Source organism: Macaca mulatta, chromosome 2 (assembly GCF_049350105.2).
Source record: "Macaca mulatta isolate MMU2019108-1 chromosome 2, T2T-MMU8v2.0, whole genome shotgun sequence".
In the NCBI taxonomy this organism is placed as follows: Eukaryota; Metazoa; Chordata; class Mammalia; order Primates; family Cercopithecidae; genus Macaca; species Macaca mulatta.
In genome coordinates, this window is record NC_133407.1 from 109,728,632 (window position 1) to 109,750,227 (window position 21,596).

General features: G+C 43.4%; 1 protein-coding gene and 1 long non-coding RNA gene across 7 annotated transcripts; one reads left to right on the top strand and one right to left on the bottom strand.

Moving 5' to 3' along the window:
• Positions 1–410: 410 nt before the first annotated feature.
• On the bottom strand, positions 411–7,353 carry LOC106996934 (uncharacterized). The gene is made up of 3 exons (XR_001443031.3): positions 7,245–7,353; positions 6,553–6,708; positions 411–807 (listed from the first exon to the last, which is right to left on the bottom strand). It is a non-coding gene; the product is annotated as an uncharacterized LOC106996934 (long non-coding RNA).
• CCR5 (C-C motif chemokine receptor 5) lies at positions 6,054–12,536 on the top strand. Of its 6 annotated transcripts, none has more exons than XM_077991017.1 (3): positions 6,054–6,215; positions 6,706–6,991; positions 9,246–12,536. In XM_077991017.1, the coding sequence occupies exons 2-3, from the start codon at positions 6,922–6,924 to the stop codon at positions 10,313–10,315; spliced, it is 1,140 nt and encodes a 379-aa protein (XP_077847143.1). In that variant the 5' UTR covers positions 6,054–6,215; positions 6,706–6,921; the 3' UTR covers positions 10,316–12,536.
• The last annotated feature ends 9,060 nt before the right edge of the window (positions 12,537–21,596 follow it).

Below are 21,596 nucleotides of genomic sequence, written 5' to 3' on the forward strand. Positions count from 1 at the left end.
CTGATGACTTTAAGTTGAAGTAAATGTTCATTTACTATTTTGAAAATCCTAGGTTCATTAAGAATTATGCTAAATCTACTCTACCTGTGATCCATAAATGGAACAATAAAGACTGGATGATCACATATCTGTTTACAGCATAGTTTACTGAATATTTTAAGCCCCCTATTGAGAACTATTGCTCAGAAAAAAATACTCCTTTCAAAATATTACTGCTCTGCACCATGTCACTCAAGAGCTGTGTTGGAGATGTACGAGAATATTCATGTTGCTTTCATGCCTGCTAACACAAACATCCATTCTGCAGTCCATGGACCAAGATTTCAAGTCTTATTAATAAATATATTTCATAAGGCTATTAAGAAATAGCTCTCTCTCTCTATATATATATATACACACACACACACACATAGCCTTTTAGAGTTTATATAGCTGCCATTGATAGTGATTCCATTGATGGATCTGAGCAAAGCAAATTGAAAAGCTTCTGGAAAGTAGTCATTATTCTAGATGCCATTAGGAACATTTGTAATTCATGGGAGGAGGTCAAAATACCAACATTAACAGGAGTGTGAAAGGCATTGATTCCAGCCCCCATAGGTGACTTTCAGGGGTTCACATCTTCAGTGGAGGAAGTCGCTGTAGATGTGGTGGAAACAGCAAGAGAACTAGAACTAGAAGTGGAGCGTGAAGTTGTGACTGAATTGCCGCACTCTCATGATCAAACTTGAACAGAAGAAGAGTTGCTTCTCACAGATGAGCAGTGAAAATGGTCCCTTGAGATGGAATCTCCTCCTGGTGAAGATGCTGTGAACGTGGTTAAAATGACAATTGATTTAGAATATTACATAAATTTAGTTAATAAAGCAGTGGCAGGGTTTGAGAGCATTGACTCCAATTTTGAAAGAACTGGGTAAAATGCTATCAAATAGCATCACATGGTATGGAGAAATCTTTTGTGAAGGGAAGAGTCGACCAATGTGGCAAACTGCATTGTCATCTTATTTTAAGAAATTGCCACAGCCACCCCCAGCTTTAGCAACCACCACTCTGATCAGTAAGTAGTCATCAACATCAAAACAAGAGCTCCATCCTCTTCAGCAAAAACGCTATGACTTGCTGAAGGCTCAGATGAAGGTTAGCATTTTTAGCACTAAAATTTTTTTTTTTTTTTTTTTTTTTTGAGACGGAGTCTTGCTCTGTCGCCCAGGCTGGGGTGCAGTGGCCGGATCTCAGCTCACTGCAAGCTCCGCCTCCCAGGTTTACGCCATTCTCCTACCTCAGCCTCCCGAGTAGCTGGGACTACAGGCGCCCGCCAACCCGCCCGGCTAGTTTTTTTGCATTTTTTAGTAGAGACGGGGTTTCACCGTGTTAGCGAGGATGGTCTCGATCTCCTGACCTTGTGATCCGCCCGTCTCGGCCTCCCAAAGTGCTGGGATTACAGGCTTGAGCCACCGCGATATTTTTAATTAAGGTACGCACATTGCTTTTTTTGACATAATACTATTGTATACTTAATAGACTACAGTATAGGGTAAACACAACTTTTATACGCACTGAGAAACCAAAAAAGTTATTTTTGTGATATTTGCTTTATTGTGGTAGTCTGAAACTGAACTCACAATCTCACCAAGGTGTGCCTGAACCTCTTTATCTAACTGGTCACTGCCACAGTCCACTCTGTTTTGGCCAAGATGCCCCAGAGTGGCAGGCACACTGTGTGGTCACATCCAAGGGCCTAGAGATGGTGGGGGCTCCATATGGATCTAGACATGCAAAATCTCTCTTTGATTTGACTTCTTCCAACCCACCATTTTCTGGGCGCCAGGCTCGTCTCACCCAGAAAGTAGGACCCAATGTGACAGTTCCTGCCCAGTTCCCTCCTGTGGCAGCCACTTGACCCAGGGGCACTCTTGATCCTTGCAGCCTCACTTCCACACCCTATCTCTACCCCTATCACCTCTCTCCAATCCCCACTCCCCCTGCTCATCTTGTCTGCTGCCCAGTGGGGGCCCCACCCATGCTGGCCTCTCCTTTTGCAAGTCCCCATTCTTCATATGGTTTCTTCAGAGCCCCTTTCCTTGGTTTTGAGGAGAGGGGTCCTCACTCTCTTCCCCACCAATCCTACCCACTTCTACAGTCCACTCGTTATCCTAATTGCCTCTGTATACAGACTGGGGTGAGAGGAGTTGATGTGATGGGTGTGGATACAGGGCTGGTGCTGTCTTCTTCTAGTAAGCCCTGGGAGAGGTGTCTGAGCCCAAGTGTCAGTGGTTTTCTTTGGATCTGTGAGTACATAACACTTCTTTGCCTTCAGCCTTAGGCCATAGTTGCTAGTTCTGGGACAACCAGAAAAGTCCTACATAATCTCGTGTTATGTGCAGAGCTGAGTATAGAGCTCCAGGTGTGATCTGACTCACTTAAGATCACAGTGAGTCTATTGTATTGTTGAACTGTTAGCTTAGACATCTGTTACTGCACCTACATTGCACTAGCCTCATGCCTAGACACTGATCTGAAAGAAATCCCCTAAATGCATACAGAAGACTTCTCAGCTGAGCTAAGGGGCTCCCACCAGGTTTGAGCCTATCTGATGAATCCATGAGGTAGACAGCCTGCACGTGTCCACCTGGTTTGATGAACTGCATAAATCCCCATGGGGGATGTGGTCCATGGCCTGGGAAGTGAGTTACCCTGGGAAAGGTCTAGAGGACAGAGGCAGGGATGGAGACAACAGCATGGTGAGTTCCCAACCCACCCACGATGATAGGTGTCTGAGGCAGAAGGTAAAGAGGCTGTCCCCTGGTGGGTGTCACAGGACCCAAGCGTCATTGCTGAGGCACGTGGATAACAAAGTGTGGCACTGGATTCTTCCTATTTCTGTGAGGATCATGGGGACTCTGGCTCTCTTGGTAAAGGTGGCTCTGGGAGCAGGAAGAGTGTCCTTCTTGACAGGGATGTCAGAGCACTGATGGTGACAATCAGTGTGTCACTGCTCACATGACTGAACAATGGGAAGAGCCCGACTGTCTAATGACAGAACTCTGTTAAATATAATTAAGGGTATTTTGTTGAATGAATGAAGCCAGATGGGAAAGAAGACAGTATCTGTCTTCTTATAGAAGAAGTTAAAGAATTTATAGAAGTTAAAGACAGGCTCATTTAATCTCTATAAAGACAGAGTGGCCCTTACCTCTGGGTGGAGCAAAAGGCACCCTCTGAAGTGATAGGGATATCTTTTATCATCTTCATCAGGAGTGGTAGTTACATGCATGTATGCATATCAAAACTCGCCAAGCTGCACTAGGATCAGTGTGTCCTTCCTCAGTAAAAATAATAAAGAACTATACTTATAAAGAATTGTTTAATAATATAGGAAAATGTCTACACTATAATCTTTAGCCAAAAAAAAGAGCCACCTACAGAATGCTATATGCATGAGAACAATTAATCAAAAAGTTCATGGGAAAAGTCAGAATTGAAACATCATGTCTTAAAAGACATTGTTTTGATATTGTGAGAATGTACCTAATTTTTTCCTTTTTTCTGCTTTTCCCAATTTAATACAATGAGCTTGTGTTGGTTTTGTAATTAGACATTTTGTTTGTTTGTTTGGTTTTGTTTTGAAACAGAGCCTTGCTGTCGCCCAGGCTGGAGTGCAATGGCCCGATCTTGGTTCACTGCAACTTCTGTCTCCTGGGTTCAAGAGATTCTCCCACTTTAGCCTCCTGACTATAGGGGCTATAGGGGCGCACCACCACGCCCAGCTAATTTTGTATATTTTTAGTAGAGATGGGGTTTCACCATGTTGGCCATGTTGGTCTCAAACTTCTGACCTCAAGTTATCCACCTGCCTTGGCTTCCAAAAGTGCTGGAATTACAGGCATGAGCCACCGCACCCGGCCTAGACATTTGTTTTTAAAAATAAAAGATTCATTTGCTCTTTTCATAGCCCATCTCACTGTTGACTGATATTGACCAGGAGTCAACTCAGGCCCCAGGGATTTTCACAACAGCTGCTGTATGGCAGGGTTCCTGCTCACTGTGCTTGTGTAGTTGGCCCTTGCACCCGCAGTGAATAATTAACATTCTCCCCATCCTGTTGATGATGGTCTGAAAATATGGTCCAGAAATGGTGTGGGCAAGAAGAAAGCAAAGCAACGCTTGGAACATAGGTACAGCGACTAGACATGGAGCAGCTGCTTAAAGACAAAAAGGCCCCAAAAAGGAGGGATGGCACGAAACACCCTCCAATATGGGCATGGAGTCTAGAGTGACAAACTGATCAAAAATTCATTTCCCATGGGGAGTCTGAACATATTTAATAATAAAAAGAGAACAAGAGCCATGCAAACTGAGAAGGACAAAGTAGAAAGAGTAGCAGACACCAAGCAACTAAATCACAGCGTGATAAGCTGCTGGCTTGTTGCCATTATTGTATCCAGAACATTTTATTTAAATGCTGAAGAATTTCCCATGGGTCCCCACTTTCTTGTGAATCCTTGGGCTGAACTCCCCTGTCCTGAGTGATTACTAGAACACATCTCTGGACCAGAAACCCAAAAGTGGAGTAACACATACTGCAAAGCTGTGCTTCCTTGTTTCGGGCTATGAATCCTCACCTTGTTTCCCATCTAGTATATATTTTTCAAACCAACTTGTCCATGGAGTCATGTAGTATTTAGGGTGGAAGCTGCCCCAGGTCTAGCATGTCATTTAACAGATGAGGAAATGGAAGCTTGGGCAGTGGAAGTATCTTGCCAAGGTCACACAGTAAGTCAGCAGCACAGTCTGTGTGACTCCGAGCCTGCTCTGCTAGCCCACATTGCCCTCTGGGGGTGAGCATGTCTTCACATCCTCCACCACCCTAATGACAAACACGCAGAACATGGCAAAGCCTCAGCTCTGCATGGTGAAAGTAAGAACCAGCAATTGTCACAAACAGAAATACAGTGTTGGTCCGGCAGCCTCCAGCAGTTCTGCACAAGCAGATTACCAGTAAATACAAGGCTATCTTTCTAAAAACCAAAGTCGTATTTATGTTATCTATTTTCTATAAAATTTTGTATTAATTTATTTGTTACCTATTTTTGAACTCTTTCAAAAGCACACTATATTTCCCTGCTTAAACAGCCCCCTGAGGGCGGGTGCCTGAAAGCCTCTACACTTGTGTCATTCCATCTCCACCGCAGGCGTATTGAGTAAGTTTGTATTTGGGTTTTTTAAAAACCTCCACTCTACAGTTAAGAAAACTAAGGCAGAGAGCTTCAATAATTTGGTCAAAGCCAAGTAGTAGTAATGACGCTGGAGGTTAAACCCAGCAGCATGACTACAGTTCTTAATCAATGCCTTTTGAATTGCACATATGGGATGAACTTGAACATTTTCTTGATGATTCACTGTCCTTGTTATGATTACCAGTTACTGAGCTCTGTTGTAACAGAGACATATGTCCCTATGTGGGGCGGGGGTGGGGTGTCTTGATCGCGGGGCTATTTCTGTACTTTTCTGGCTTTTCCCAAGCAGTCATTTCTTTCTATTCTCCAAGCACCAGCAATGAGCTTCACCTTTTCAGCTTCTAGTTTGCTGAAACTAATCTGCTATAGACAGAGACTCCAGTGAAACAATTTTACTAGGGTGTAATCAAATAAACTCTCTCTGACAAAGGATTACTGAAAGAGTAACTAAGAGTTTGATGTTTACTGAGTGTATAGTATGTGCTAGATGCTGGCTGTGGATGCCTCATAGAATCCTCCCAACAACCCATGAAATGACTACTGTCATTCAGCCCAACACCCAGATGAGAAAGCTGAGGGTAAGACAGGTTTCAAGCTTGGCAGTCTGACTACAGAGGCCTCTGGCTTAACCCCTGGGTTAGGCTGCCTCTGTAGGTTTGGGGGCATATAATTTTGCTGTTTGGGGTCTCCTTTGCCTTCTTAGAGATCACAAGCCAAAGCTTTTTATTTGGTCACGGAAGCCCAGAAGGGCATCTTGTGGCTCAGGAGTAGCTCTCTGCTGTCTCCCAAGATCTGCTGACAATACTTGAGATTTTCAGACGTCACCAACCACCAAGAGAGCTTGATATGACTGTACATAATATTGTCATAAAGAACCTGAACTTGACCATATACTTCTGTCATGTGGAAAATTTCTCATAGCTCCGGATAGATTGTATCTGGGGTGAAGAATCCTGCCACCTATGTACCTGGCATAGTGTGAGTCCTCATAAATGCTTACTGGTCTGAAGGGCCACAAAATAGTGAACAGTGAAAATCCCCACTAAGATCCTGAGTCCAGATAAAGATGGGAAACCTGGTTAGCTCACCCACCCGCCTATAGTTAAAACTCTTTAGACAACAGGTTGTTTTCATTTACGGAGTAATATTGGGTGGTGAGTTCATGTGTATGGGGAGTGGGATAGGGGATACGGGGAGAGTGGGGAAAAAGGGGGCACAGGGTTAACATGAAGTCCAGGATCCCCCTCTACATTTAAAGTTGGTTTAAGTTGGCTTCAATTGATGGCAACTCTTAAGATAATCAGAATTTTCTTACCTTTTTAGCTTTACTGTTGAAAAGCCCTGTGATCTTGTACAAATCATTTGCTTCTTGGTAGTAATTTCTTTTACTCAAACGTAGGCTTTTGACTAGGTGAATGTAAATGTTCTTCTAGCTCTAATATCCTTTATTCTTTATATTTTCTAACAGATTCTGTGTAGTTGGATGAGCAGAGAACAAAAACAAAATAATCCAGTGAGGAAAGCCCGTGAATAAACTTTCAGACCCGAGATCTACTCTCTAGCCTATTTTAAGCTCAACTTGAAAAGAAGAACTGTTCTCTGATTCTTTTCGCCTTCAATACTCAATTATTTAACTCCGCCCTCCTTCAAAAGAAACAGCATTTCCTACTTTTATACTGTCTATATGATTGATTTGCACAACTCATCTGCCAGAAGAGCTGAGACATCCGTTCCCCTACAAGAAACTCTCCCTGGTAAGTAACCTCAGCTGCTTGGCCTATTAGTTAGCTTCTGAGATGAGTAAAAGCCTTAACAGGAAACCCAGAGAAGACATTTGGCAAACACAAAGTGCTCATACAATTATCTTAAAATATAATCTTTAAGATGAGGAAAGGGTCAGAGTTTAGAATGAGTTTCAGATTATTATAACATCAAAGATACAAAACATGATTGTGAGTGAAAGACTTTAAAGGGAGCAATAGTATTTTAATAACTAACAGTCCTTACCTCTCAAAAGAAAGATTTGCAGAGAGATGAGTCTTAGCTGAAATCTTGAAATCTTATCTTCTGCTAAGGAGAACTAAACCCTCTCCAGTGAAATGCCTTCTGAATATGTGCCCACAAGAAGTTGTGTCTAAGTCTGGTTCTCTTTTTCCTTTTTCCTCCAGACAAGAGGGAAGCCTAAAAATGGTCCAAATTAATATCAAATTACAAACGTCAGATAAAATTTTCCTCTAATATATCAGTTGCATGGCACAGTTAATATGTAATTCTTTATGGCTCTAAATTAAAAGTGAGCTTTTCTAGAGGCTTCTCCCAGCTGCCTAATCTAAGATGCAGGGAATTTGAGACTCGCAGGGTTTAATAAGAGAAAATTCTCAGCTAGAGCAGCTGAACTTAAATAGACTAGGCAAGCCAGCTGGTTATAAGACTAAACTACCCAGAATGCATGACATTCATCTGTGGTGGCAGACGAAACATTTTTTTTATTTTATTATTTCTTGGGTGTGTATGAAAACTCTTAATTGTGGCAACTCAGAAACTATAAACACAAACTTCACAGAAAGTGTGAGGATTTTACAATTCTCTGTTGGCGTCTATGAGCTTCTCGGGGGACTTGAGCGTCTGGCCATTTCACTCTGACTGTATCACAGCACCGAACATCTGATGGTCTTGCCTTTTAATTCTCTTTTCCAGGAGTGAGAGGGAGGGTAGCATGGTAGTTAAGAGTGCAGGCTTCCTGCATTCAAAATCAGTTGCTTCCCAGCTGGGTGGCTTTGAGCAAGTTACTCGCCCTCTGTATGCTTCAAAGTCCTTGTCTGCAAAATATGAAAAATATTTCCTGCCTTATAAGGTTGCCCTGAGGATTAAATGAAAGAATGGGTATGACTCTTAGACAGTGATTGGCATCCAGTATGTGCCCTCGAGGTCTCTTAATTATTACTGACTTGCTCATAGTGCATGCTCTTTGTGGACTAACTCCAGAGAATGGCAGCATCAATAAACATCTTAAGACGGAGTTGCAGCCGGGCATGGTGGCTCATGTTTGCAATCCCAGCATTCTAGGAGGCTGAGGCAGGAGGATTGCTTGAGCCCAGGAGTTCGAGACCAGCCTGGGCAACATAGTGTGATCTTGTCTCTATAAAAATAAACAAAATTAGGCCAGGCGTGGTGGCTTACGCCTGTAATCCCAGCACTTTGGGAGGCCGAGGCAGGCAGATCACAGGGTCAGGAGATGGAGACCATCCTGGCTAACACGGTGAAACCCCATCTCTACTAAAAATACAAAAACAAAATTAGCCAGGTGTGGTGATGGGTGCCTGTAGTCCCAGCTACTCAGGAGGCTGAGGCAGAAGAATGGCGTGAACCCAGGAGGAGGAGCTTGCAGTGAGTTGAGATCGCGCCACTGCACTCCAGCCTGGGCAAAAGAGCAAGACTCCGTCTCAAATAAATAAATAAATAAATAATAAATAACAATAAAAATAAACAAAATTAGCTGTTACAGGTGTGGTGGCACCTGTAGTCCCCAGCCACTTGGAAAGGTGAGGTGAGAGGATTGCTTGAGCCTGGGAGGTCCAGGCTTCAGTGAACCATGATCGAGCCACTGCACTCCAGCCTGAGCGACAGAGTGAGACCCTGTCTCAAAACAACGACAACAGCAACAACAAAAAGGCTGAGCTGCACCATGCTTGACCCAGTTTCTTAAAATTGTTATCAAAGCTTCATTCACTCTGTGGTGCTATAGAGCACAAGATTTTATTTGGTGAGATGGTGCTTTCATGAATTCCCCCAACAGAGCCAAGCTCTCCATCTAGTGAGCGGGAAGCTAGCAGCAAACCTTCCCTTCACTACAAAACTTCATTGTTTGGCCAAAAAGGGAGTTCATTCAATGTAGACATCTATGTATGGAATTAAAAACCTATTGATGTATAAAACTGTTTGCATTCATGGTGGGCCACTAAATACTTTCTAGGGCTTTATAAAAGATCACTTTCTACTTATTCACAGGGTGGAACAAGATGGACTATCAAGTGTCAAGTCCAACCTATGACATCGATTATTATACATCGGAACCCTGCCAAAAAATCAATGTGAAACAAATCGCAGCCCGCCTCCTGCCTCCGCTCTACTCACTGGTGTTCATCTTTGGTTTTGTGGGCAACATACTGGTCGTCCTCATCCTGATAAACTGCAAAAGGCTGAAAAGCATGACTGACATCTACCTGCTCAACCTGGCCATCTCTGACCTGCTTTTCCTTCTTACTGTCCCCTTCTGGGCTCACTATGCTGCTGCCCAGTGGGACTTTGGAAATACAATGTGTCAACTCTTGACAGGGCTCTATTTTATAGGCTTCTTCTCTGGAATCTTCTTCATCATCCTCCTGACAATCGATAGGTACCTGGCTATCGTCCATGCTGTGTTTGCTTTAAAAGCCAGGACAGTCACCTTTGGGGTGGTGACAAGTGTGATCACTTGGGTGGTGGCTGTGTTTGCCTCTCTCCCAGGAATCATCTTTACCAGATCTCAGAGAGAAGGTCTTCATTACACCTGCAGCTCTCATTTTCCATACAGTCAGTATCAATTCTGGAAGAATTTTCAGACATTAAAGATGGTCATCTTGGGGCTGGTCCTGCCGCTGCTTGTCATGGTCATCTGCTACTCGGGAATCCTGAAAACTCTGCTTCGGTGTCGAAACGAGAAGAAGAGGCACAGGGCTGTGAGGCTTATCTTCACCATCATGATTGTTTATTTTCTCTTCTGGGCTCCCTACAACATTGTCCTTCTCCTGAACACCTTCCAGGAATTCTTTGGCCTGAATAATTGCAGTAGCTCTAACAGGTTGGACCAAGCCATGCAGGTGACAGAGACTCTTGGGATGACACACTGCTGCATCAACCCCATCATCTATGCCTTCGTCGGGGAGAAGTTCAGAAACTACCTCTTAGTCTTCTTCCAAAAGCACATTGCCAAACGCTTCTGCAAATGCTGTTCCATTTTCCAGCAAGAGGCTCCCGAGCGAGCAAGTTCAGTTTACACCCGATCCACTGGGGAGCAGGAAATATCTGTGGGCTTGTGACCCGGACTCAAGTGTGCCGGTGACCCAGTCAGAGTTGTGCACATGACTTGGTGTTGATACACAGCCTGGGCTGGGGGTGGGGTGGGAGAGGTCTTTTTTAAAAGGAAGTTACTGTTACAGAAGGTCTAAGATTCATCCATTTATTTGGCATCTGTTTAAAGCAGATTTGATCTTTTAAGCCCATCAATTATAGAAAGCCAAATCAAAATATGTTGATGAAAAATAGCAACCTTTTTATCTCTCCTTCACATGCATCAAGTTATTGACAAACTCTCCCTTCTCTCCAAAAGTTCCTTATATATATTAAAAAGAAAGCCTCAGAGAATTGCTGATTCTTGAGTTTAGTGACCTGAACAGAAATACCAAAATTATTTCAGAAATGTACAACTTTTTACCTTGTACAAGGCAACATATGGGTTGTAAATGTGTTTAAAACAGGTCTTTGTCTTGCTGTGGGGAGAAAAGACATGGATATGATTAGTTAAGAAATGACACCTTTCATGTGTGATTTCCCCTCCAAGGTATGCTTAATAAGTTTCACTGACTTTTAGAACCAGGCGAGAGTCTTGTGGCCTGGGAGAGCTGGGGAAGCCTCTTAAATAAGAAGGAATTTGAGTTGGATCATCTATTGCTGGCAGAGACAGAAGCCTCACTGCAAGCACTGCATGGGCAAGCTTGGATGTAGAAGGAGACAGAGCTGGTTGGGAAGACCTGGGGAAGAAGGACAAGGCTAGGTCGTGAAGAACCTTGATGGCATTGCTCTATCTAAGTCATGAGCTGAGCAGGGAGATCCTGGTTGGTGTTGCAGAAGATTTATTCTGTGGCCAAAGGAGGGTGAGGAAGGATGAGCATTTAGGGCAAGGAGACCAGCAACAGCCTTCAGGTCAGGGTGAGGATGGCCTCCGCTAAGCTCAAGGCTTGAGGATGGGAAGGAGGGAGGTATTTGTGCAGCATATGAGGATATGGAGTCAGCAGAACTGGGGTGGATTTGGGTTGAAGCTGAGGGGCAGAGAAGATTCAGGGAGAAGCCCTAGCCTTCAAGCAGATTGGAGAAGCCCTTGAAAAGACATCAAGCACAGAAGGAGGAGGAGGAGGTTTAGGTCAAGAAGAAGAGGGATTGGTGTAAAAGGACGGGTCTGGTTTGCAGAGTTTGAACACAGTCTCACCCAGACTCCAGGCTGTCTTTCACTGAATGCTTCTGACTTCAGAGAGTTCCTTCCCATCCCAGCTCAAATACTGACGGGTCTCCAGGAGGAGACTAGATTTAAGAATACATGAGGTGTGAGGACTAGGAACATACTTCAGCTCACACATGAGATCTAGGTGAGGATTGATTACCTAGTAGTCATTTCATGGGTTGTTGGGAGGATTCTATGAGGCAACCACAGGCAGCATTTAGCACATACTACACATTCAACAAGCATCAAACTCTTAGTTACTCATTCAGGGATAGCATTGAGCAAAGCATTGAGCAAAGAGGTCCCATAGAGGTGAGGGAAGCCTGAAAAACTAAGATGCTGCCTGCCCAGTGCACACCAGTGTAGGTATCATTTTCTGCATTTAACCGTCAACAGGCAAAGGGGGGAAGGGACATATTCATTTGGAAACAAGCTGCCTTGAGCCTTAAAACTCGCAAAAAGTACAATTTACCAGCCTCCGTATTTCAGGCTGAAGGGGTTGGGTGCGGGGCCCTTAGGTACTCATTCCAGATGCCTTCTCCAGACAAACCAGAAGCAACAGAAGAAACCTCTCTCTCTCCCTTTGAAATGAATACACCCCTTAGTGTTTTGGTATATTCATTTCAAAGGGAGAGAGAGAGGTTGTTTTCTGTTGCTTCTCTTATGATTGTGCACATACTTGAGATTGTTTTGAATTTCGGGGATGGTTAAAACCATCATAGTATATAGATAAGGTGAGGGAATAGAAAGTGGTGAGAACCACTCAGGGAATGAAGGTGTCAGAATAATAAGAGGCGCTACTGACTTTCTCAGCTTCTGAATATGAACAGTGAGCATTGTGGCTGTCAGCAGGAAGCAATGAAGGGAAATGTCTTTCCTTTTGCTCTTAAGTTGTGGAAAGTATAAGAGTAGTATAGGACCCTACCCTCTGGGCCAAGTCAAAGACATTCTGACATCTTAGTATTTGCATATTCTTGTGTATATGAAAGTTACAAGTTGCTTGAAAGAAAATATGCATCTAATAAAAAAACCTTCTAACATAATTCATTATATTCTCGCTCTTTCAGTGTACATTTAGATAATAGCACATAAAACTGCCAAAGTATTTTATAAGTAGCTGTTTTCTTCCTTAGTGTGTGTGTGGTGTATGCAAAGAGAGAGATAATTGTATTTTTGTATTTTCTTTTAAATAATTTTTAAAATTCACTCTTTTCCTGAGACAAATTGCCAGAATAGTTTGTATTTACAGATGATACCTCTAAGAGTAGGGTTGTTGAGCAATTGACTTGAAAACTTTTAAAATTCAAATTTTAATTCCACTACTCAAAAGAATTGCCATGTTTTAAAAAATAGAATCGGTGCCGTAAATCAGTTGTCTATGTTTGAAAATGAAGAAGACATGCAACGTCATGGCCTGGTCACTTACCCGCAGCCCTGTGTTGTAGGCACATCACACGTGAGAATGAGGATATGCTTTTCTTTCATTTAAAATCCCTCCCCAAAACTTGGCTCTAATTGCAATGATGACAATCATGTACATTTGGATTTATGTGCAGGAGTCTCTTACCCTGAGAGAGGACAGGTGCTCCAGGTGGAGGGGACCCGTCTGGGTCACGTTCACATCTTGAACATGCTGGTTTTCAGTCACTGCACACTCATCTCCCAGCGCAGGTCATGGGCAGCAGATGCAAGAGCTGCCCATGGTCCTATTTGGAGGTGCATGACATGAGCAGAAGACAGAATAGCTGGATCTGACTAGAAGGGCAGCTTCTCCCTACCAAGACTTGAAGGATTGCCTTTCATCTCTTAGGCTAAAAGGTAGAATGAACCAAGGAAGGGCAGGAGGAGGCTGGGGTTAGGGTAGAAGGAAGGGACCATGGAGAAGGGAGATCCATCCCATAGGATGAAGGCAGTGTGGCAGGGAGATTGGAAGGTGTCAGCTTTTATGGCTGACATAAATGCAGCCATGTCAATTGCTGCTTTTCCTTTTCCACCTTATTAAATGCCTTCCAATGTTAGCACAAAGAAAAGCTATTTTCAGTGTTGCCAGCCTTTCCAGAGCCCATTCCCATTATCTCCCCAGGCCCATGCCTTTACTCCTTGGAGTTTCAACTCACGACCTTCAGGATCTGACTTTATTCACCATCTCTGGGGTGAATGTACCTTCTGTCTCACCCAGAGGTCCCTATCAAAGAAGAGATTGCATGCCATGGATAAAGTCAAAATAGAGGTGACTGTCCTTAACAAGGAAGAATAATGTGCAAATTCGTAAACTGGGATTCTGTTTACGTTTTGTACTCCAGGGGTTCTTAGTTTAAATCGCTCTGAATAAATTAAGATGCATTGGCATTTCCACTGTAACGATTAAATTTACAAATCATTTATTTTTCTATCGGAGGAGAGACAGAGTTCCAAATGCAAACATTAACTGTTCAAGTGTTAACACTTCTAATGACAGCATAAGAATTACCACCAACTACCCTGGGGGCTGGAAGCAGAAATGTGAACTGGAAAACAAATCACGAACTTTCCTTTTTTGTTTTTTTTTTTGAGATGGAGTCTTGCTCTGTTGCCCAGGCTGGAGTGCAGTGGTGCGATCTCGGCTCACTGTAACCAGAGCCTCCCAGATTCAAGTGATTCTCCTGCCTCAGCCTCCCAAGTAGCTGGGACTACAGGTGTGCACCACCATGCACGGGGAAATTTTTGTATTTTTAGTAGAGATGGGGTTTCACTGTGTTAACCAGGATGGTCTCGATCTCCTGACCTCGTGATCCGCCCGCCTCGGCCTCCCAAAGTACTGGGATTACAGGCTTGAGCCACCGCGCCCGGCCAACAAATCATGAACTTTGTAACTGCCGTTCCTTGTAGCTTGTTAACACATCCACTTACTTATCGTCAGAGTATGTAGACATTTTCCACAATCCTCAGGGATAAGGCTGAACAGAAGAGGAAAAAACGTGAAAACATTTCGATAGCTCCTTTACTTTGAAATAAAATTCACTGTAAAAGTTGCTTGTATTTTTCCAAAACCGAGTCAACCTTTAATATTTAATACATACAAATACATATTTTATATATTAATATATAATGTCATATGACACACTATATCTTTATATTAATATGCATGCATATAATATCTATTTCCTTCCTAATTTTCTATAAGCAATTTTACAAGTCTGACTTCTATTTGCCTCCTTATTGTTACTACATAGTTTGATAATCTGTTTTGTGTCGTTGTGATTCTGTCGTGTTTTGGGGACTTATTTTTGTTTCTCTGGGTGGTCACTAGTTTTTTTAAAGCATTCATGGAAGGAAGAGTGTGAATCTTTTTCGAGCTAGGAAGCCATGGCAAGCCTTGGGTCATACTGCCCCCGCGAGGCCACATTGGCAAATGAGCAAGGGTGTTCAACCTCCAGCCTTGGCCGTGGAGAAGACACGCGAGGAGGCTTTTCACATTCAGCTGTTTAATGTTTGTCTCTGCCGGCACCATTCCAGTTGTGAAAAAGAGGTATTTCCACAGCAGCTCAGGGTAGGTAGTGCACAGCTCACAGTCATCATTTTTGAAGACCGAGAGGAGTCTCCATTCGGGATACAGGTTGATGCCTGTTGTGGAATGAAGATTACAACACCCAGACCAATCTCTGCAGTGTGCTGATCTCATGACCCTGCAACAAGATCAAAAAGTGTTTTGTGACTAAGCATTTTTCATAACGCATAAAATGCTCCAAGCTCCTCCCTTGTTTCTCTCTATGATCCTGTATATCTGATGGTTGTGGGTAGCAAGTGTTTGAAATAATCAAATGTGATTTGATGTTGGTAAATTTCTTTATCATTCGCACTCTCCTTTCTCTATTATTGTTTATGTAACTGAACCGCAGATTAGTAACTCGTTGCTTGCAGAATCCAATTTAACAAGAGTGAGGTCAGGTATAAAGCAAATGATTTATTCTAAACCTCCTTCAGGGAAGACGTGCAGGCTCCTGCCTCTAAATGCACTGCTTTGCTGGGCATGGTGGCTCACGCCTGTAATCCCAGAACTTTGAGAGGCCAAGGAGGGTGGATCACTTGAGGTCAGGAGTTCGAGACCGGCCTGGCCAATATAGTGAAACCCCCGACTCTACTAAAAATACGAAAAATTAGCCAGGCATGGTGGCAGATGCCTGTAATCCCAGCTACTCGAGAGGCTGAGGCAGGAGAATCACTTGAACCTGGGAGGTGGAGGTTGCAGTGAGCCAACATCTTGCCACTGTACTCCAGCCTGGGTGACAGAGTGAGACTCTGTCTCTAAATAAATAAATAAATAGTAAATGCACTGCTTTGCTTTTGGAGCAGAAAGCAGGCACTTTTAAAAGGCAGGGGAGGAAATGAGCAAGGGCAGGGGGTTCTGCATGCTGGCATGGTTGGTGCCTAATCTATCGGGCAGTTGAGTTGGCACTTTCATAGGCAGAAATAGGTTGAAAAAGTGACGGTAGGCCTTCAACCTGCCTTCCTGGAGGGTGAGTTCCATGGCAACCCCCTGGAGGGTGAGAGTTCCATGGAGGTCATGCTTTGGGCTGTAAATCGGCTATTAACTCTCTAGAGAGTTCTGTCTTGGAGCATATAGATGAACTTACCCTGTAAAGAATGTTTGTTGAAGGGGAGGTAAAAGGTGAGATTTGCATTTCTAAAGGGCTAAGTAGAAAGTAGGGCACAAGAGGAAAGGAGAAAAGACAAAATAATTTTTAAAATACTTGTAACATTCCCTTTTACTTAGAAAAAAATGGAGTACTCGGTTATATTATCACCTCGTTTACATCAAACCCTCTTATGGAATCCTATGGTTTGAAAACAAAAAGGTTGTTGAGGACAAGTCAGCCCAACCACTTCGCTTTATAAATGAGAGCATTGCCTGTCCCAAGCCCCAGAGACTCTGATGTCGTGGGTCTGGAGTGGGCTCCAACAGCGGCACGTTTTGATGGTGCTTCCCAATGGCAAACCATCGGCGAGCCTTTGAATAGGGAAAGTAGGAGCACTTCTGACTCCCTTCACGATCAGCACCTGTGTGCTAATAAATTCACAAAAGCCAACATATTGGAGTCACTTGGGTAGTTTTACAAACAGTGACGTTAAATCCAGCCTCAAAAGTTCTGATTCCAGCTGTCTGCATTGCTGCCCTGTGGTTGCCCACTATAGAAGCTCCCCAGGTGACTGTAAGCATAGCCAAGTCTGAGAAGTACTACCTAAAGTACTACCAACAGCAAGGGCTGTTGTCTGAGCAAGACTTTGCCTGGCCTGGGGTGGCATGTGCGCCAGGAAGAGTCTCAACTTTCATAACAGAACATTCCCCAAGCTGGTTTTTTTAAAGCATGTGAATCTAGACTTCATTGGCAATACCAGAGATCTGTATTTGAGGCTCCAAGTATTTCACTTTCATTTTTGGTTTTGGGTTATGTTTTCACCCTTCCTTTCCAAGTGAAAAGTAAACAGAAATGGGATGTCTGGCGCCCATGCTGAGCTTGGTGACTTCAAATTCAATAGAGAATAAGTCTCTTGTGTAGAAAAGGGCCTGTCTGAGATGTTTCTCAAATGAGTATAGATTTTGCTTATGTGGCTAAAGGGCTCTTCTCCCCCCATTTCCTTATCCCTGCAGCGAGCCATCCTTCTTAACTCTTTCCATGAAAGCATTATTCCTGAAGACCTGGGAGCTCATACCAGCCCTGATCAGGCAATGATAATGCTGCAGAGAATTAAAATTTAGCATTAAAATGTCAACTCTTGAATATCCTGGCAAACGGTTTAAACACATGTACAGACATAAAAACACCTCCTACTATTTACTGAAGAGCAGATATCTGATAACTTAATCTTTTGGTTTTGAGTCAAGACAACTTCTCCTTTTGAAACTGCATACCACTGAATATAATAAAATGTAATTAAGATTAAAAATTAAAAAAACTAATGGGAGAATTTCAATATTGTCTATGTTCACTTTAAAATTCCTCTACTTAGGTTTATTGCCATTACCAAAGACTATTCAAAAATCCTTTTTAGGAGAATCCTAATGGTTTCCTGACATACAGTCAAGTAAGGACTCTGTTGATTGGCTAACTCAATCTTCCTGTGGCAAAAAGCAGACCCTGGCAGAGAAGAGGGCAGGGACTTGAAAGTCAGACTGACTTGAGTTCCAGCCTTGAGGCTGTGGGAGATTGGGCAAGTGACTTAACGTCTCTGGCTCTCAGGATCTACAAGGATTTCCAGTAGTAATTTGGGATGTTACCGATACAGGAGCTAAAAAGGAATTATTTAGGCGGTTAGTGAGGGTCAGAGAGTCCTCGGTAAGATTTGCTTTTAAGAAAAAGCAGCCCCAAAATTATTTGTTTGCTAACAAAGGAAAGCCTGTAAAATCAGGCTGCAGACATAGATAAGCAAGCTGGAAGCTTGCACAGGTGAATGCCGGCAGCTGTGCCAATAGGAAAAGGCTATTTGGGGGCCAGGCATGTTCAACATGGATTCTCCATCTTCCCTTTTCTTTGTCAACCACATGTAGAGTAAAGCAAAGGGCAACATGGCACCGGCCAGGTAGAGAACCCTTCTGCATAATAAAAGAGTAGGGTGAGATGGCCAGCTTCTTCCCATGCTATGTAAATGGCATACCTGGTCCAACCAATCTTTTGGGCCCTATGTAAATCAGACACTGCCTCCTCAAGCTAGTCTATAAAACCCCATGTATTTTACCATGGAACTGGGAGATCCACTTGGAACCCCCTCTTTCTGCACGAGAGAGCTTTTCTCTTTTGCCTATTACACTTCCGCTCTTAAACTCACTCCTCCTGTGTTAGCATCCTTGATTTCTTTGGCATGAGGCAACGAACCTTGTGTATTACCCCACACAAATGATGCTGCTTCGTTATTAACAGCAACCTGACAGGGTTGTGTTGGGGTATAAATTATTTAGACCGGAGAGATGCAATAGAATTTTTTTGTAATGACAGGAATGCTTTGTATCTGCATCATCCAAAATGGTAGCCACCAGACCAGGGCGAAATGTGGCCGGTGTGACTGAGGAACTGGATGTTTTCCACGATTTAATTTAAATGTGGCCAATGGCTACTATAGGAGACAGCATGAGTCTGGCATATTAAAAATACTCAATAAATATTAATATAATTTGAACTTTGGCATCAGTGTTTCCTAGATTGGAATTACTATGTAAGTTGCTTACTGTTTCTAAGCCTTAGTTTTCTAATCTGTAATTGGGGCTAATAATAATACCTGCCTTACAGGTTCGTTCAGAGGATAAATGAGAAATTGCATGTTAAGGGCTTAACACAGTGCCTGGCACATAAAAGCTCTGGTAACTGTTAGATACTTTAATAATTTGCTAATAATGGTTATTTCTTCTTCAGATTAGGATGTGCTCTCCCAAACAGTGCTCTTAGACATAGCGGGCAGTTTAGCTCACTCTCTGCAGTGAAACAGAAGCACTGGCCAACCAGAGTCAACCAGCTATCAATAATTCTGGTCAGATGTAGACTCCATAGCTCAAAGCAAACTGAGAGAGTGAGGGCAGCAGGCCAATTCCCCACCCCTTCCTTCTGGACTCTGACAGAAGCTTACACTCAAGGAAGAGCAAGTAGGAATTAACTTATTAAGAGCTAGGTAAGCAAAACCCAATGAGAAGTTCTGGCAAAGCCCCATGGGCAGATGTGGCTTAGACACAGGAAAGAAGTAGGATTTCATACCACCCGCCTCAGTCTACATCTGGGGCCCTCATCCTCAGCTGTGCCTATGCAAAGGGGAGCAACCAATAAACCCCACCTCCACTCTCCTCCCGTGGAGGCCAGAGATGGCCAGGGGTAAGAAAGGGATGGGAAGTGTTTCCTCCACCCCTCCTCTGAGAGGGAGAGGAAACTGGGCAGAGCTTCTGTCCTTCTTCAAGCAGAAACAGAAACCTGAGGAGAAGGGAAGTAAGGGGGTTCTTCCCAGTACTCTTCAGTTGTGCACTCACCATCTGCAGCTCAACATTCAGCATTCATTCACTGTCCTTATGAAATTCACTATTTAGAGAGAAACGCAAGCAAAAAGGCAAAGTTTGAAAAGTACTGTTGAAGTGGCATCATTGCCTGGGGTGAATGCCTGAGGTTTGTGGTCTCACGCTAAGGGAATGGAGGATGCAGACACACAAGAAGTGAGTTTAAGAGCAGAGGTTTAACAGGCAAAAGAAAGACAAAAGAGAATAGCTCTCTTGCCTGCATAGAGAGAGGGACACCTGAGTGGGTTTTCCTGTTTCATGGTGAAACACAAGGCATTTTATAAACAAGCTTGAGGAAGTGGTGTCTGATTTACTTAGGACCCGAGAGATTGGTCAGACCAGGTGTGATGTTTACACAGCACGCAAAGCAGCTGGCCGTCCCACTCTAATCTTTCATTATACAGATGAGGTCTATACCTGGCCAGTGCCATGTTGTCTGTTCCTTACTGTACACATGGTTGACAAAGAAAAGGGAAGATGAAGAATCCATGTTGAACATGACTGGCCCCCAGATAGCCTTTTCCTATTGGCACAGCTGCCTACATTCACCTGTGCAAGCTTACAGATTGCTTATCTATGTCTGCAGCCCGATTTTACAGGTTGCTCTTTGTTAGAAAAGAAATGATTTGGGGGCTGCTTTTCATTAAAACGAAAACCTTACCAAGGTCTTCCTACCCTCACTATCTCCCTAAACAATTTCTTTTTAACACCTATGTTACTGTGAACAGTGTCAAGATAAGGCTCTGAGAGACAGAGGAGGATGAGTTATCCAATTCAAGGATGGGGTCTGGAGGAAGAAATCCCAGAGAGCATTGCTGCAGTTGAATAAGGATTAGTTAGAAGCTACTGAGTGGAGCATAGGAGTAGGAACCCTCACACAAATATGCAGAGGTGAAATAAAGCAAGGTATAGTCCAGGTGCCTAAAGTAGCACAGCAGACTTGAGATAGATGATAGATAGGTAGATAGATAGGATAGATAGATAGATAGATAGATAGATAGATAGATAGATAGATAGGATAGACAGACAGACAGACAGACAGATAGATAGATAGACAGACAGAAAGACACACACTGGTGTGAGTGTTGGTGTGTGTGTCTGACTGTGTGCATGCATTCCTCCTGCGGGAGATCAGGAACAGTGGGCAGTATGGAGTGACAAGAGGATCGGGAGGTACTCCCTCCAGCCCTCCCCTCTGCTCTGCCCTCCACTGGAGCAGAAGCAAAGCATATGGTGAAGGAGAACAAGGATTCTTGCCAGCCCAGTACCCGAGTGCATTAGTTATTTATCACTCCACAGTCCCCACTGACGTGTTAATTCCGCATTTATTAAATGCTTACTGTTTGCAATGTCTATGCCAAGCTGTCAAGTGTAGTTTTTATTCTACAGGCCACAGGCACCCCCTGACAGTGTTAAAAAAGAGAGTAGCATTGAGACAGGAATAATAAGTGCAGTCACAGGAGAATGGAAAATTCCAGGCAGCAATTCGACTAGTAAAAAGGAAACTGTTGAAATAGCTGCATAACCTGGGAGTCAATAAGAACCTGAAAACCAGGGTGTGAGCCACGGCTGGTTAAAACTGACTGGATCCAACATGGTGCTGGGTTTGTCCTAGGTTTTGCCTAGAACCTCATTATATGCTCAATACCAAATCACACACCCACCAGGGCCATTCCATTTCCTGGAACACCCATGGTTGGTGTAAAAGTGGGTGGCACCACAGCTCTGAGAAAATCTTTATCTTTTTCAGGAAACTTCATGAATATTCCACCTCTTGGCTAAAGAAACTCATAATGTAGAAACCCCAAACCCTACTGGGCACAACTTTCTCTTGAGTATGCCTGTACTTCCCTTTCTTATTTTATTTATTTATTTATTTATTTATTTTTGAGACGGAGTCTCGCTCTGTCGCCCAGCCTGTAGTGCAGTGGCGCGATCTCAGCTCACTGCAAGCTCTGCCTCCAGGGTTCAGGCCATTTTCCTGCCTCAGCCTCCGGAGCAGTGGAGACTACAGCCGCCCACCACCACGCCCGGCTAATTTTTTGTATTTTCAGTAGAGACGGGGTTTCACTGTATTTTATTTTATTTTTGA